The sequence below is a fragment of the Microcaecilia unicolor genome, chromosome 7, assembly GCF_901765095.1.
Source record: "Microcaecilia unicolor chromosome 7, aMicUni1.1, whole genome shotgun sequence".
Classification (NCBI taxonomy): domain Eukaryota; kingdom Metazoa; phylum Chordata; class Amphibia; order Gymnophiona; family Siphonopidae; genus Microcaecilia; species Microcaecilia unicolor.
The window spans coordinates 268,458,131-268,475,455 of record NC_044037.1 but is presented as its reverse complement, the minus strand read 5'-3'; the positions used below and the strand labels follow the sequence as shown (position 1 = coordinate 268,475,455).

At 41.2% G+C, this 17,325-nt stretch overlaps 1 protein-coding gene across 1 annotated transcript in view; it reads right to left on the bottom strand.

Annotated features, from left to right (window-relative positions):
• Positions 1-16,646, bottom strand: part of MAP3K19 (mitogen-activated protein kinase kinase kinase 19) — an 86,876-nt gene extending 70,230 nt beyond the window's left edge. Inside the window, exons 1-3 of the mRNA XM_030210568.1 lie at positions 16,481-16,646; positions 13,452-13,655; positions 95-286 (exon numbers count right to left, since the gene is read on the bottom strand). Of these exons, the coding sequence (XP_030066428.1) occupies positions 95-286; positions 13,452-13,625 (366 nt within the window). The 5' untranslated portion in view covers positions 13,626-13,655; positions 16,481-16,646. The remainder of the gene's footprint in view (positions 1-94; positions 287-13,451; positions 13,656-16,480) is intronic.
• Positions 16,647-17,325: the final 679 nt, after the last annotated feature.

The following is a 17,325-nucleotide window of genomic DNA, read 5'->3' as shown; positions in this document are numbered from 1 at the left end:
AGGGTAGTGAAGTTGGGAAGTGGGACTAGACAGCACACTTTTTTTTAATTTCCCAAAATTCAATCATTTAAAAAGAAAGGTCTAATTAACCAACCAGCAGCTGCTGAAGAATTTGGAGATCACCTTGCCACGCTGTCTGCATGAACTGTATCTGGGGAAATGAGGCTCGGTTTACACCAGAGAACAGCTGTTTCTGGATAACAGGATTAGCCACATGTAGGGCTGTCTGATCATTATAGTTGCACAAAGTGACATCTGCTCTTTTCTCCAAAAGGAATGCCACTACCTGCAATGCCATGATAAGAATAAAGTTACACAGGGAATACAGAAATGGGTTAATAAATCACTGAGTCTTCTACTTTCAGTAAAGTCTATAAGGTATTACATTCTATTCAACAAAAACCCTATCTTTTTTTGTAAAATATATTTGATATCATTGCTTCAACTGCTAAAAATATGATTTTCCCATGTGTAAAAAGTGAAGTAGTCTACCCAGTAATAATACAGTCTTGATACTTTGGTCCTTTTTTAACCCTAGAACGCATGACGTTAAAAATATACATATCCATGCACATAATGTAGAAAAACACACTTAAATAACTTTCACAAGTTTATTTCAAAATTGCTCAATAAAATATGAATAGTGGACAACATTTTAATTATAATTTTTCACAGAAAACACCAAAAAATCTTTTTTTTTCCCAAATTTCACGCAAAGACATGAAAACACACAAAAATGCATAGAAATCTATAGCAAACTAGCTGCAGCTACATTTTTATTCTAACTTTCTTTTCTATTATATTAGTCTTCCAAACAATTCTGACATGTTATTTTTTCAGAAGAGTGTTCTTTGCAAACAGTTTCCTTACAAGTGGAACAATATCGCTCAGTTTTCCTCTCTATGTTTCTTGGACACATGAAACAACGCTTTCGTTTTCTTTCTCCTGGCTCTGGAGTAATCTGAAACTGTACGCCACACCGTTTCATTGCTTCTTTAGTTTTCTTTGGCAAGCATTTCAAGTCGCTTCGCTCTATCATGTGAGGTATTACAAGTTCATGACAAAGGTCCTTCAAGAATAAGCGTCTCCTGTCCTTCCTCTGTGCATGAAATTCAGGATGAGTTTCTGTATAAATAATGAATGAATTTAGGGCTGCTACATCAAGCATATTTGAAAATAGTACTACAGGCCATCGTTTTGTTTGCCTCTTACACGAATATTCTCCCACCATCTCATCCATTTTATCTACACCTCCTTTTGTTGCATTGTAATGCAGGATGATTTCTGGTTTCAATTTTTGGTTATTGCTGTCAACACTGCAATCGTGATGCATGGTACTGAGTAAAATTACAGATTTCTCCTTCTTTGCCTTGTAAGATACCAAAGTCGCTTTGTTATTGAATCCAAAGACACTCTCATAAAGTGCTCGCTGACAATTGTGTTTGAGTGCTGCTGGAATTTCTCGTCTGTTTTGCTTTATAGTACCAACAAGTGTAATAGCTTTTGCAAGCAGAAAATTGCCTAGTTCAACATTGGTGAAATAATTGTCCATGGTGATGTTTCTACCTGAATTGAATATTGGAACAGCAAGAGTTTTGACTATTTCAGACCCCAGATCCTTCTGTACTGGTGCACCAACCTCTTTGCCACAGTAGATTACGCCATTTATGCCATGATAATTTGCAGAATCACACATCCAGAAGATTTTTATACCGTACTTGGCTGGCTTGCTGGGCATGTATTGTATGAATTTGCAGCATCCTCTGAACGGTACAAGTTGCTCATCTACAGTAACATTAGTACTAGGATTGTAAAGTTTTGTGCAATTTTTGATAAATATGTTCCAGATATAACTGATAGGGGCTAATTTGTCTGTTTCAAACCTCGCTGCACGAGTTCGCTTATCATCAAAGCGAATGATCCTTCTAATTTCCTCATATCTGCCCACTGACATTGTCGCCTTATAGTGTGGATCAGAAAGTGGGTCCAGAAATAATTCTCGTATTGGGACATCATACGATTTTTGACTCCCTGCCAGCAGGAAAAGTCCAATATATGCATAAAGTTCCTCTTTTGAGATATTTTTCCAGGACTTATTTTTTGCTGAAGCGATACGTCTTCCTTCTAGGTTTGAACATAATAGGACCTCTTCTGCAATATTGTCAGAAAAATAAGTACAGAATACATCTTTAGGGGTAAAGTAACTGGGACTTCCCACAGCTCCTTGAGCCTGTCTCACAATATTGTGTATTGGAGTACGTCCGACTAATGTAGGATTACTGTCCCAAAAAACATTTGTTTTGGATGTTCTACTTATCACTTCTTGAGGATCCACTAGATTCACTTCTTCATCATCAGAAGAATCACTGGATGAGGATGTTTGATTAGCTGGTGGCAGATATTCTTCATCAGACAAAGATAGTTCACTTTCATCATCGCTTTGAAACATAATCGCTTCAATCTCTTGGTCAGTCAGACACTTGGAGGAAGACTGTGCCATTGCTGACTAGATGTTAGAAAATGAAACAGATTTCCTCTCAACAGCTTATCTTATCACAGGTCCTTCAGCAATTAGCTCACAGTGTATACTGTCCTCAGTGTTCAGAGGACCTGAGGTGATGTCATGGCCTTATCACTCCCTCCAAAAATCACATGACATCCTCACATGTTATTATCCACACCCTGGCCCCTCCACCAGCATTACTGAGTACAAATAAAGTAACTTGAGACACAAACACTTCTGAGAACATGATAAAAACAGCGGGGGCCTAAAAGGCCCCCAATTCGTACAGATGTAGTTTTCACCAAACAAGCATTGTTACACCATAATGCCTATGAAAAAAAATTATATGAACAACTGGATATTATCAACAATGACATACTTGAGTAATACCTTGAGTTTCAAAATTCTAACTAAAGTAATTTTGCAGATAATAGCAAAAATGTAAGCATGGGGGCCTAAAAGGCCCCCAATATGCGTTCTAGGGTTAATTACTTATTGAGGCCTTTTACTAAACCACATTAAGCACTTACCCCCGGATTTCATATTGCTTAAGTTGTGTGCGCAAATCCAGTCGTATTCTGGATTTGCACGTTCAACTTAATTACTTAACAAGCCAATCAGCGCTGATAATTGCCACTTAACAATCAATTGTTGACACTGGCATTAATTAGAATTTATGCACAAAACTGTCTAAGCATATCCTATAAAGTGATGCGTGTAAATTCTAAGGTGCATAATTGAAAAGGTGGTGTGGAGTGACTGGGTCAGGCATTTCTAAAATGTATGTGTGTGGTTATAGAATACACCCAGTCTGCACGTTATTTAGACATCGGCATTTACACCACGTTTTACTTGGCTAGACTGGATGAACCGTGCAGGTCTTTATCTGCCATCATTTACTATGTTACTTGGCGTAAATGTTCGCGTCTAAATTTAGTTGTGAGGATGGGCACTTGGCATATTCTATAAACCATGTGGAATTTTAGCTTATTCTATAAAGTGCACCTAAATGTAGGCATACTTTATAGAATATGCCTAGGCATAGTTTTTTTCAGCATCGATTTTATAGGCGTCAAATATAGAATCTAGTCCTTAATACATGGTTTACCCCACAGCAACTGCTATTGCAGAACCTCATTAAGTGGCTATATGATATTTTTACATTTAGTGTACAGTAAAATGCACATTAATGACCTAATTCTATATATGGTGCTCAAAATTGTGCACGGAAATTTGAGCAAGTGCCCAATTTCCATGCAACAATTTAACTGAATAACAAGCCAGTTAGCTCATTGGTGCTAACTGACATGAATTAAAATTTACATGCACATTTTTAGGCGCTGGGATCCATGTGTAAATTTTATGTGTGGATCCAAAAAGGGGGCATGGCCATGGGAGGGGCATAGGTAGATTGGGCCTGTTCCTAGTATTTATGCAGAGTTTTGTAGAATAAGGGAGATCCGTGCATAATTTAGACGTGAGAATTTGCCCCAGGTTTTACTTGGTGTAAATCCTCACTCCTAAAATTGGGTGTGGATCCCAGCGCCAAGTGCTGTTCTATAAACGGTGCCCAACTCTGAGCACTTATAGAATAGCACTTAGCGTGAAATTTTATCTGCGGCAATTTTTCAACGCCATATACAGAATCTAGCCCTAAGTGAACTTTATGTGAGGGGGGTGTGTCATGACTAAAGAATGGGCATGGAAAGTGTTTTGTGGTTAGTGTGATGCAAATACCATGCGCTATCTAACACGCAGTTAATGTGGGACCACTTATCGCCTCCTAATTAGGACTACACGCTAATGGAACTTTTAACACAGGACCTATAAAGACAAATGCTGGGAATTCCCCCAATGGTTACCATGTTATATCTGCAGCTGCTGCATGTTTAAGTCCCACATTAAGCCGCGGTAACTGCAAATTTCAGTGTGGTTTAGTAAAAAGGCCCCATTGTAATCCTTTAGGACATGTTCTGTTTCAGTGAATTAATGGATTACACTGCTATGTTCAATTCCTCTAGCAGTCTGCAAATAAATGTATTCATTATTAAGCAACACAGAACAAATAAAATTTAAAATTGAACTGGATACCTAAGCCTAGCTGAGGCTGCATCACGGCAGCTGTGGCTGACAGAGAGCAGTTGGGAGTAAAGGAGCAAGCTCTCACCACTAATAAGAGTCAAATACATTAGCTGAGAGAAAGTAAAAAAAAAAAAAAGGGTGGGGACACAGATGCAGGCAGTGGGGAAAAAGGGCTTGACGCTGGAAAATGCTGGGGAAAGGGGTGGCTGATTCTGGGAAGGAGGGGAGAGAAGGGGGCTGGGGCTGACATGGGGACAGATCGTTGGGGTGTGAGAAGGGGGCTGGGAGCTGACAATGGTAGATGCTAATGCTGAGGCTGGGACAAGGGAGTTGATTCTGGGGAGACAGAAGGAACAGGAAGGAAGATACTGTGGGGGTGAGAAGCAAGGGCATATGCAAGGGAAATTGGAGGTAGAGAGGCAAAAAGATGGATGCTAGGTTAAGGAGGAGGAAGAGTTGGGTTAGATTTATGAAAGGGTGCTACTGTGTTAATACATGCTGATGCTGCTAACTTGTATTATTTTTTTTTCTTTATTAAGTTTATATTACATTCAGTCATACAACTTAAATGTCAGGAAGAAGGAAACATAAATGACCATTAGGTTATTTAACAAAGGAAATAATTCAAAATCTTTTAGACCACAATAAAAGTTGTGGCAAGACACAAGGAATAAATTTTGAAAAACATGGAAATACTTTTTTAGTCTAAGAGCAGCAACATGCGCACTACTCACAGCCGAATATCAGCGATTAACTCTATTGAACTTTCAGGTCTTGCCCCATCCTTGGCCACCTTTAAATCTAGACTGAAAGCCCACCTCTTTAGCATTGCTTTTGACTCGTAACCACTTGTAACCACTCGCCTCCCTTCCCGTTCACATTAATTGATTTGATTTGCTTACTTTATTTATTTTTTATCTATTAGATTGTAAGCTCTTTGAGCAGGGACTGTCTTTCTTCTATGTTTGTGCAGCTCTGCGTATGCCTTGTAGCACTATAGAAATGCTAAATAGTAGTAGTAGTAGTAATCTCGTCTATTTTCTCGAGCACTAATAAACTCTTTCATTTTTTGAGGTTCAAGAAACATATAAGTCACTGATTCTAAAGATACAATGTATCGACATGGAAATTTTAACACAAATACAGCTCCTAGCGCTACTGCCCTAGGCCTAAGACTCATATATTCTCCGCATTTGAGTATCTTTATTCAAATCTGGATATATACGAACTTGTTCCCCTAGAAACTTTTCATTTAAATGTTTAAAGTATAATTTGAAAATATTATTTCTATCCAACTCTATTGCAAATGACACCAAAAGAGTCGTTCTCTCTGTTACATTGTCCAGTGAGTTCTCCAAAAAGTCTGTTAAATTATCTACTGGATTCTGAGCAGCCGGGGAGGTCGATTTTTTAATCCCAGTTAAATACTGGGTTTTATTAATAGGTGGAAGTCCCTCTGTTGGAATTTTTAATATTTCCTGGAAATATCTACGTAGCATATCAATTGGTGAGGTCAAAGGGGCTTTAGGAAAATTAATAAATCGTAAATTATTCTTCCTCCCCTGATTGTCCAAAAATTCCAATTTTCTCCTCAGTATATCTCTATCTTTAGAGACTTCTCCTGCAAACACCTGCAACGTAGAGAGTTCAGCTCTTAAAGTTCCAACTTGATTCCCTTGATCTTGAACCTTATCCTCTAGCTTCTGCTGAACTTGTTTTAAGTCTGTAATGTCTTTTGTAAAAGAGTTGGTTACCTTTGTTAATAGGGAGTTCATCCCCTGAATTGCGTCCTATAGAGAATCCAAAGTAACCACAGCCGGTCTTACCATCTGCACTACACCGACGGTTGTAGCTCCCGAAAGCGTGGGGGTCGAGGTCGCATTGACCCTCCAATTTCTTGCTGTTCCCACTATTGGGGCCAAAATCGCTGAGGTTCCTCCTTGGAATGCTTCGTTGCTCTCCACTTCGGGAACTGAACTAGGTGATCCTACCTTGGAGATGAAACTACTTCCGGGTCGTGGAGGGGCTGCATTTTCGAGCGGGCTCAACGAGACCACTCCATCGCTGTGAACCACTGAAACCTCCGTGGCTTGATTCGAAGTGGGCGTTTGCATGACCCGTGGAAGAACGCCAACTTGGTCCAGGGTCAATTGCCAGTGAGCGGGAACGATTCCAGGGGCTGAGGGCAGAACTCTGGACTTCCCCTTCCTTTTCCCCATCTCCTGGGGTAGGGTTAGCTCGCCAGCAGTTGAACACCTCGCAAAGTCAGGAGCTCACTCTCACAGCTTACTTGCATTATTAATAAATAGGTCTCATGGCATAAAATAAGTTCTGCAGTAAATAATGTACAGTACAGTCTAAATTATCCAACTTTCACTAATCTGACCATCCAAGATATCCAACAGACTCCCTCCCCTGGTGACATCACGCAGCTTCTCTTTCCATTTTTTGAACCCAGGACCCTACTTTTACTGCCTACTTTATCGCAAAACAGCAACGTTGTGAGCCTGGGACCCTGCTTTTACAGCCTTTGTTTCTGCATTGTGGGGGTTACCATTGTTTTCAGTATTATCCAACTTTTCATTTATCCAACAACGGATCAGATACTCGAGGCTTTACTGTAACTCAATGTGCATTAGTACATGCTGCTAACATAATGCACTTCAAAAAAATCTAACCTACCTGAGTTTGACACACAAACATTAGGATCTTTTAGTGTAATAGATGCTGTCAGAACCTATTATTTTGCTTTGATTTTTAACTCCTCTTTGCTGCGCCCTAGAAATTGCTGCCCTAGCCGACTGCCTATGCACCTAACAGATAAACCAGCTTGCTGCACTTGGGTAGAAAAGACAGGCTGTATGCAAGTAGTTATGGTTCCAACCAAGGTATGTTTTGTTTATAGGACAACACATATTTATAAAGTCTAATCCGCAGGAACTTGCGCAGTGAATATTCTTCCATCAGCAACTCTGACACTGTAGCAACATTCTTTTTTTTTTGTACCCCGCGCTTTCCCACTCATGGCAGTCTCAATGCGGCTTACATGGGGCAATGGAGGGTTAAGTGACTTGCCCAGAGTCACAAGGAGCTGTCTGTGCCTGAAGTGGGAATTGAACTCAGCTCCTCAGGACCAAAGTCCACCACCCTAACCACTAGGCCACTCCTCCACTGTTGCTACTATTTGAGATTCTACATGGAATGTATTCCAACATTCCATGTAGAAGTCGGCCCTTGCAGATCACCAATGTGGCCGCGCAGGCTTCTGCTTCTGTGAGTCTGACGTCCTGCACGTATGTGCAGGATGTCAGACTCACAGAAACAGAAGCCTGCGCAGCCTTCTACATGGAATGTTGCTAGTGGAATAGCAACATTCCATGTAGAATCTCCAATAGTAGCAACATTCCATGTAGAATCTCCAATAGTATCTATTTTATTTTTGTTACATTTGTACCCTGCGCTTTCCCACTCATGGCAGGCTCAATGCGGCTTACATGGGGCAATGGAGGGTTAAGTGACTTGCCCAGAGTCACAAGGAGCTGCCTGTGCCTGAAGCGGGAATCGAACTCAGTTCCTCAGTTCCCCAAAGTCCACCACCCTAACCACTAGGCCACTCCTTCACACATTACACTCTCAAAACACATTTCAAAGTGACCTTGTGGAATTTAGAGCAACTACAGCATTGCTGACTGAAGTTCCCATCTCCAAGAAATGTCCCAGGTGGTCACAGCTTCATTTTCCGCAATTTTATCTGGGTTATGATCCACAGCAATGTTATATTTATTTATTTATTTATTTATTTGTACAAAGGCTAAGTACTACCTTATTGTACCTTTCTGTATATGATGTTTCTGACATCAGTGTGTTGTACCTAATGATAAGATGTATACCCAGTGCTTTTTTTGTGCCGGTACGCAACGGTACGGCGTACCGGCACCTTTTTTTTTTGCTCCCCCCGCCCCGTGAGTCCATGTCCCGCACGCAGTGCCAGCCCCCATTTCCGGCCGCTGCTGCTCTGCTGTTGAGCAGCAGTGGCCGCTACACAAAGAAAAAGATTTTTAAAAAAATTGAAACCTGGCTGAAACGCGGCACCCCGGCACTGTAGACAGCCATTAGGCATTGGCTGTTGCCCCGCAGCCGCTCCTCCTCTTGCCTCTACGTCACTGCGCTCCTCCGGGGTCTTCCTCCAGGGGCAGTGACGTAGAGGCAAGAGGAGGAGCGGTTGCGGGGCAACAGCCAATGCCTAATGGCTGTCTACAGTGCCGGGGTGCCGCGTTTCAGCCAGGTTTCAATTTTTTTTAATCTTCTTTTTCTTTGTGTAGCGGCCGCTGCTGCTCAACAACAGGAGAAGCAGCAGCGGCCGGAAATAGGGGCTGGTGCCGCGTGCGTCGCGTCTTCGCGCCGTTCGCGCCAAACTTGGCAGGGAGAGGGAATCCAACAGAGGGAAGGATTGGGGAGAGAGAGAAAGAGGGAAACCAACAGGGAAGGATTGGGGAGAGAGAGGGAAAAACAGATGGAAGGATGGGGAGAGAGAGAGAGAGGGGAAAACAGATGGAAGGATGGGGAGAGAGAGAGAGGGAAAAACAGATGGAAGGATGGTGAGAGAGAGGGAAAAACAGATGGAAGGATTGGGGAGAGAGAGAGAGGGAAAACAACAGGGAAGGATTGGGGAGAGAGAGGGAAAAACAGATGGAAGGATGGGGAGAGAGAGGGAAAAACAGATGGAAGGATGGGGAGAGAGAGAGAGGGAAAACAACAGGGAAGGATTGGGGAGAGAGAGGGAAAAACAGATGGAAGGATGGTGAGAGAGAGGGAAAAACAGATGGAAGGATTGGGGAGAGAGGGGAAAACAGATGGAAGGATGGGGAGAGAGAGAGGGAAAACAGGGAAGGATTGGGGAGAGAGAGAAAGGGAAAACAACAGAGGGAAGGATTGGGGAGAGAGGGGAAAACAGATGGAAGGATGGGGAGAGAGAGGGAAAAACAGATGGAAGGATTGGGAGAGAGAGGGAAAAACAGATGGAAAGATTGGGGAAAGAGAGAGGGAAAACAGATGGAAGGATGGGGAGAGAGAGGGGGAAAACAGATGGAAGGATGGGGAGAGAGAGAGGGAAGATGCTGGATGGAAGAATGCAGAAAGAAATAGGGGAGACACTGGAAGGATGGGGAGAGAAAGCAGAGCTGCTGGATGGAAAAGGGGAATAGAGAAAGACGAGAATAAGAGGAAGGGGCATGGGGAGAACAAGGGTGAGGAAAAGATGAAAAGCCACGGGTAGATGAAGGAAATTAAAGAATGGATAGTAAGAATGAATTAAATCTGGACAGAGAGAGAGCCTGAAAAATATTGAAGAAAGCAAAGAAAAAGGAGACAAAAATGACAAATGGCACAGAAGAGTTAAGCGAAAAGAAAAGAAAGCAGAATCACAGAATGGGACCAATATGGAAAGAAAAACAGTCACCAGACAACAAAGGTAGAAAAAAATCATTTTATTTTCATTTTAGTGTTTGTAATTATGTCCAATTTGAGAATTTACATTGGCTGTCTTATTTTGCACTGGGTATACTGGAGCTGTAAGAGCTTACAGAGATTATTTATAATGAAAAAAATCACGTTATTTTTTTCTCCTATAGTACTATAATATTTTCAATGATGTCTGTTTATATGCGCCATGGCTGGTATAGGGGGTGTGGTTAATGTGGGTGTGGCTATCATAGGGGTGGAGCCATATGTGGTGACCCCGCCCATAATGAGTACCGGCACCTTTTTTTCTACAAAAAAAGCACTGTGTATACCCGTATACCTGTTTCCAGTTCAGTGCTACAAAATGTGTATATATCCTATTTTCCTGTTTGTCCACTCTTATCTGCTAAGATATTGCTGAGAAAATATTTGAAGGAAGTATTGCTTTTTTCTAATGCTGACTCTATTAGTATTTCCAAATAATATTATCTGCCTACTACTGTGGTGAGAATTAACCAGGATGACTTGGCATCTGATGTGCTATCACCTAGAGATAATGATTCTTTAAATCTAACGGAATATTTGGAGACAACTCAGGATGATATTCCTACTCATGCTACACTCCACATTTTATTTTATTTATTTGTTACATTTGTATCCCACATTTTCCCACCTATTAGCAGCTTGTCACTGATTCTGAGACGGTCTTTGACACCTCTGCTTTACTATACACTACTTGATGGTTTGTCAGTTAGACAGACTCTTAAAAAAAGAACTGAGGCCCAGATGCGTTAAAGACATTGGTAATTCCCGTTCCCTACCGATTCCATAGCGAATCGGTAGGGAACGGGAATGCATCAACTATAGGGAATGCAAATGAGCTACTCGTTGTAGCTCACTTGCATTCTCTAGTCCTTCGGTACCTGAGTCGGAGAATCGGGACGTCCCTTTAGATTAGGCTCCTCTTCCTGGTCTCTTCAGCCAATCAAAGCGGGCTTAGCTGGCTGTTGTCAGCGAAACGCGCTCTGATTGGCTGAAGAGACCAGGAAGAGGAGCCTAATCTAAAGGGACGTCCCGATTCTCCGGCAACCAGGAAAATAGAAAAATTTCGCTGTGGAGGGGTAAGTGGCGCGGCGAAGACTAAATAGAAGGGGGGAAAAAACACGAGCGCCGGCAGAGCAAAAAACTGCGAACAAAAAAACGTCTCTCACAAGCGCAGGGAGAGTACGTCCTTAAAGGACGCCCCTCACAGGCGCTCCCTGCTTTTTTTTTTTCTTTTTTACCTTTTTGGGGGGCCCTTTTCCTTTCCGATTCCCTCACAGGAGCCCTAACAAGAGGTCAGACATCTCGTTAGGGTTCCTATGGTAAGGGAATCGGAAAAACGGTAGTGCATCTCATTATAATAGCTTTTCAATCATTTGCATTCCGTTTTCGTTGCCTGCTACCATGGCAGGGAAAATGCCCTTAGTGCATGCCCGGGGTGCACTACTTGCGTTTTAAACTGGCTGGAACCAGTTTAAAACGCAAGTTGTGGGCTCGTTAGGTTTTGTGCATCTGGGCCTTATTAGTCAACAGAGAATCCCAATCAAGGAAGACAAAGAGCGGTATTTCAATACAAAAGGAGATGGAGAGGAAAATTGATTCAATAAAGGGCAGAATACAACATGCAGAGAAGATAAACCAACATCTCATAGTTGAAGCTAACCACAATACCTCTAGACCTCTGACCAATAGAGTTGTAAATATCTCCGACAGAATCCTTAATGAAACAGAAGAAAACAAAATCCTAAATGGAGGTCTTTCCTTTGTCCCAACACCACACTATAATGTCTTTAATACTTGGACTGACTTGTTTAAATTTGTTAGGAAACGTAAAATTATTGATTATTTCTCTAACAAAATAGCATGTAACAACTGATATGTCAATAGTAAAAAATGACAACAGATGGCAACCACCTGGTACTATAAATCCATTAATACAAATACATGAACGTTTAGTCTAGAGAGATACTGCAAAATTGGAAAGCAAAAACAAAAAAAAAGCATTTTACAATATCACTAAGAAAGAAAATTAGCTATTAGTAGTTTGAGAAATGATGAATCCACCATAATCAAACCAGACAATAAAGGCGGGGCAGTAGTGTTTGTCAAAAATAAAATGGACTACATTGCTGAAATTAAGAGGAGATGGGATTTGATATTCTGCCTTTCCGTGGTTATAATCAAAGTGATTTACATATTATAAACAGGTACTTATCTTGCACCTGGGGCAATGGAGGGTTAGGTGACTTGCCCAGGAGCTGCAGTGGGAACTGAGTCCAGTTCCCCTGCTGCTCAGGCTACTTAGAAATGATAAGTAGTAGTACTGCACTAACCATTAAGCTACTCCTCCATCTTTAAAATACAGCTAGATAATTCTACCTTTTATAAGAGGCTGAAAGGCAACCTTACTCCTAAAACCAAAAAAAAAAATAGATCTCGGAACTTAATCTGGCTAGGAATAGACAATTTCTGACTCAGAAAAAAAAAAGGATTTTCTTAATGTTCCCCAAATCACAACCCCCCCCAAAAGCCCCTTCAAATCACAAAATGCCCCTCTAGCCTCTTGTAGGTGCCCCCCTCCAAGGCCTACCTTCAAACATCCTTAGTCTCTTGTGACATTGTGCACAAGCAGTCCCCAGCTGCTCCTGTTCTTACCAGTGCAAGGTTCAAAATGGTGTCAGCAATCCCTAGCTGTAGCCTTGTGATTTCCATATAAGAGCACAAAAAGCCCTTAAACAGAAACTTGACCCCTAGTGGGTCGCCAGTGCCATTTTGAATCCAGTGTCATCAAGGGCATAAGAGACTGTGGATTGCTCCTGCCCGACCATACATTCCTGGTCTCTAGTGGGGCCCTAAGAGAGTTAGGGGGGTACTCTGTGATTGGGGGAGGTTGTTCTGGATGAGGATTCTGATGGAGGGGTGCCTTCTAGGCAGGGGTTTGTGAGTGGAGGGGGTCTGCTTTGGGGTGCAGTGCTGTCATCGGGGGGGGGGGGGGGAGGTAGCTTCTCTTGGCAAGCATCATCCCCCTTAAGTTTTGCGACCCAATGTTACCAGGACAGAAAAATAACCTCAGCATAAACCACGATATATAATTTACATAGTAATGAGGTATTTTGCATGCATCTGTAAGCTTTGCATCTTATTAGCAAGTGACCTGCCATAATGTTAAATACCCTGTGTTACAGTGATATAACTTGCATTGGAGCCCTTTGATATGCATTAAGAAATAAATAATGCACATTATACATTTAATACAACTTGATAACTACCCCGCTAAACGTAAAACTACAGTTGTATCTATATCAGCTACATGGAAGAAGGAGGGACAAAGTCAATGAAAAATATTACAGAATGTACTGTTTACCTCACTGTGATTTCCTTCAGCAGCAATAATAAGAGCTGTATTTCCTGTTTCAGGGTGCTGGAAGTCTATATTTCCAAGATTGGAGAGAACTGCAGAAATATTGCTAGTTATTGTTTCCAGGTCACCTTCTTTCACAGCCTCCAGAAATTCATGGATGATTGTATTGTCATTCATCTTTCACAGAGCCACAACGATATCTTAAAGCTAAATAAATTTATGAAACAGCATAAAATATGCTTCGTATAGTAAATATTTGTGATATATTGACTGTGTAGCAAGGATTCCGTTGAACCATGCATCAAATTGATGTCAAACTAAAATACTTTCCTACAAGCATAGGGGCCCTTTTACTAAGTCACGTAAGGCTCTACGTGCACCCAACGTGCACCAAAATGGAGTTACCGCATGGTTACCATGTGGCTTTTGCAGTAATTTCATTTTTGGTGTGCGTCCGATACGCGCAGCTGAAAAATCATTTTTTTTATTTTCGGCCATGCGTAACGGACGTGTGCCAAGTGGCATTTGGTGCTCATAGGTCATTACCACCCGATTACCGTGTGAGACTTTACCACTAGGTCAATGGCTGGCGGTAAGGTCACAGGCCCAAAATGGACACGCGGCAATTTTGATTTTACCGCACGTCTATTTTTGGCAAAAATTTTAAAAACACATTTTTTTACAGGCACGCTGAAAAATGATTCTGCGCACACCCAAAACCCGCGCCTACACTACTACAAGCCATTTTTCAGCCCACCGTAGTAAAAGCACCCCATAGTGAAGAACCACCAGAAAATAATTTCATTGATTTTCTACTTTGTAGCTTAATTTGTAGTTTATCCATATTTTTTTCCGCAGGTGGGTGCTAAACAAGTGGTTCCTAACCCTGTCCTTGAGGCACCCCTACCCAGTTGAGTGTTCAAAATCTATAAAATCAGAGCAGATTTTGGAATTGTTGCACTAGGCTATATTTTTCACTCAATCTTGTTTTTTTTAGGCTGAACAAACCTTTGAAAGCATCTGCTTCTATTACACCTGGGAAAATTCTGTGCCATGCAGAATTTGTGCAGAAATCTGCACTTCCCATGAAGAATTTTGTACAGGCAGCAGCAGCATCATTGGGGGGCAGAAGTGGCAACAACTTGTTGATGGCAACTCAGTGGCTCGGCCAACCTCCCTCCCTGCAGCAGTTGAGCGAAAGGAGGTGTAAGGATGCAAGATCAGGCCACATTCTCCTCCTTTGCCATTCTGAGGCTGACAGTTCCTGTAAACTGTGCAGGCTTCGGCACAGCTTTGCGATTCACAAAAACAGTTAGGCCCAAGGTATAAGAGGAACAGTATGCCAGCTGATGTTGCACTAACTATGGGTTGTGTTCCCAGCATATTGCCATACAGAAAAAAAACTACCATGTGGTAAATGAAGAATTTACTACCTCTTCTTTAACACATGGTAAGTGATCATAAGCTAACTACAACACATAGTCCATTCCCTGGCCCCATGACAGGCTAGCTCTGTCATCCCAACATGGTAACAATTATCACAGCAATGTACTAACAGTTACCGTGTACTATTTCACTTACTATCTGTTTAGTATTGCATAGGGGTAATAAAAGTTTAACCCCCGTTTACAAAGTTGCACTAGCGGCTGCTGTGCAGCAATGCCAACACAGCCCGGCATTAGCTCACCGGCAGCTGCTAGCGAGGCTTTGTAAAGGGGGGGGAGGGGGGTTAAGGAAGCAGTATGTGATGGAGAAAGGAAAAGTACGGTTGTGCACAGGATTAACATCCTGGACACCGATGGCGTTCACCCACGATTACACCTGAATCATACTATAGAATAATAATTATTCCAATTAAAAGAAAAATAACCTGGTAGCATTATTTAGAACGTACAATACAAAGTTGCAGGTGTACTGAAACATTAACATAATGAACCAGACTATATCAAATCATCATTGTCAGAAATGAAAAAATGCAGAGCTACCAGAAGACTAACTTTAAAACAAACAAATCCTCTTTAATGTCAGTGTGACTTCATCATGGCTATATTTCCTATTATAGATGAATGGGGGCTCCTGGGAACCTGAAACTAAATCTCTGAATGGAACACCAGCCTCAGGGATGTTGAGCTGCTTCTTTGGAAAGAAGACCTCATTGACTCGGAGCATGAGTAATCTTCTATCATTAGCAGTTTTTCTAATAAATTTACATGGAAACATAATAATTACAGACCTGAGATTATAACAATATTGTAGCATACAAAACATATGTGATATTTTAACAATGTTCACTAGGATTTGCTTACTACTGTCAATGCTATATTCTTTATGAAGAAAAAACAAATGCTACAATACTAACCCAGGATAAAAAAAAATGTGTATCAGCTTATATCTAAGAAGGACCTCAAATCACTTTATAATTCACATTATCAAAACATTCTTAACGCAATCAAATAACAGCTGGGTAAATCTGGGAACAATGAAATAGTGATTTGCTCAAGATCACATATTTAATTTACGGTAGCCGGGATATGAATCCAGGGAATCTGGTCATCTTCAGCCACTATAATCCTGTTCACTCTGGAGAATCTACTCAGTCTATGCTGCACAAGTAGTTTAGACTCTAAAGCTGACTGAACATAGAGAACACTGTCTGAAATACTGTTTGAACAATAAAAACTGAATTTACTATAGAGTTCTTCTGTATTAGTAAGCACTAACATGCAATTAACGCACATCATTTACTAATAATGTGCATTAATAGTGTTAGCTTGCACTAAAGTACTACTAATACTTATCATTTCTATAGCACTACTAGACGTACACAGCACTGTACACCTGAAGAATGTAGAAGCACACTTTTAATTAATGTAGTACTAAATAAATTAAAGGTCCCTCTGAATGCTGCTTCCCATTTTCTACTGACTTCTGTCTGTGCATTTTAATTATTATGCCTTTCCTTCTGTTTAAAATCAAAAGGTTTTTTAAAGTTTATCATATTTGATAAGTACATCCATCAGAGAATATCTCACCTATTGCTTGCTTGACTCAGGAAGACTTCCCTTAGCAGATAGCAGGAATGCTGGTTCCAGGTCCACATTATTATAGTTTACATTCAAAGATGGTATCACTAAAGTCAGTAATAAAATTATCCAATAATCATCCAATTATCCAATAATCATCAGTGTTACAGGTTACATACACTCTAGACTTCTAAAAATGTGCAGCACGAATCCCTCAAAGTAAGCAGCCACTTCCCAGCATAAATCTGACTAGCAGCACAAAAGGCCTTTTTAGTTTACTATTTGCTGCTATGGCAACCAAGAGTCAGCTGAGTATTTCTGGGAGGCCTATACAGAGGCAAAGAACACAGCACAGGGTTACTAAAGTGTTCAGCTTATTTCTTAACCTTATTTTTACCTAAAGCTCCTTGCCCCAAAGAATGCACTATACGCCGGTTGCAAAGAACAGACAATCAAAAAACTCCAAACTGCCCAGAATACGGCCGCCAGACAGACTCATATTTGGAAAAACTAAATATGAAAGCGCAAAACCCCTAAGAGAGAAACTTCACTGGCTCCCACTTAAGGAACGCATTACGTTCAAGATCTGCACGATTGTACACAAAATCATTCATGCAGACGCCCCAATCTACATGCTAAACCTCGTGGACCTACCTCCCAGAAACGCCACAAGATCATCCCGCAAATTTCTCAACCTGCACTACCCCAGCTGCAAAGGACTTAAATACAAACTGATGCATGCCACCACCTTCTCTTTCATGAGCACGCAGCTATGGAATGCATTACCTACAGACTTGAAAGCAATCAACGAAGCAACTATCTTTCGAAAATCTCTGAAGACATTCTTCTTCAAC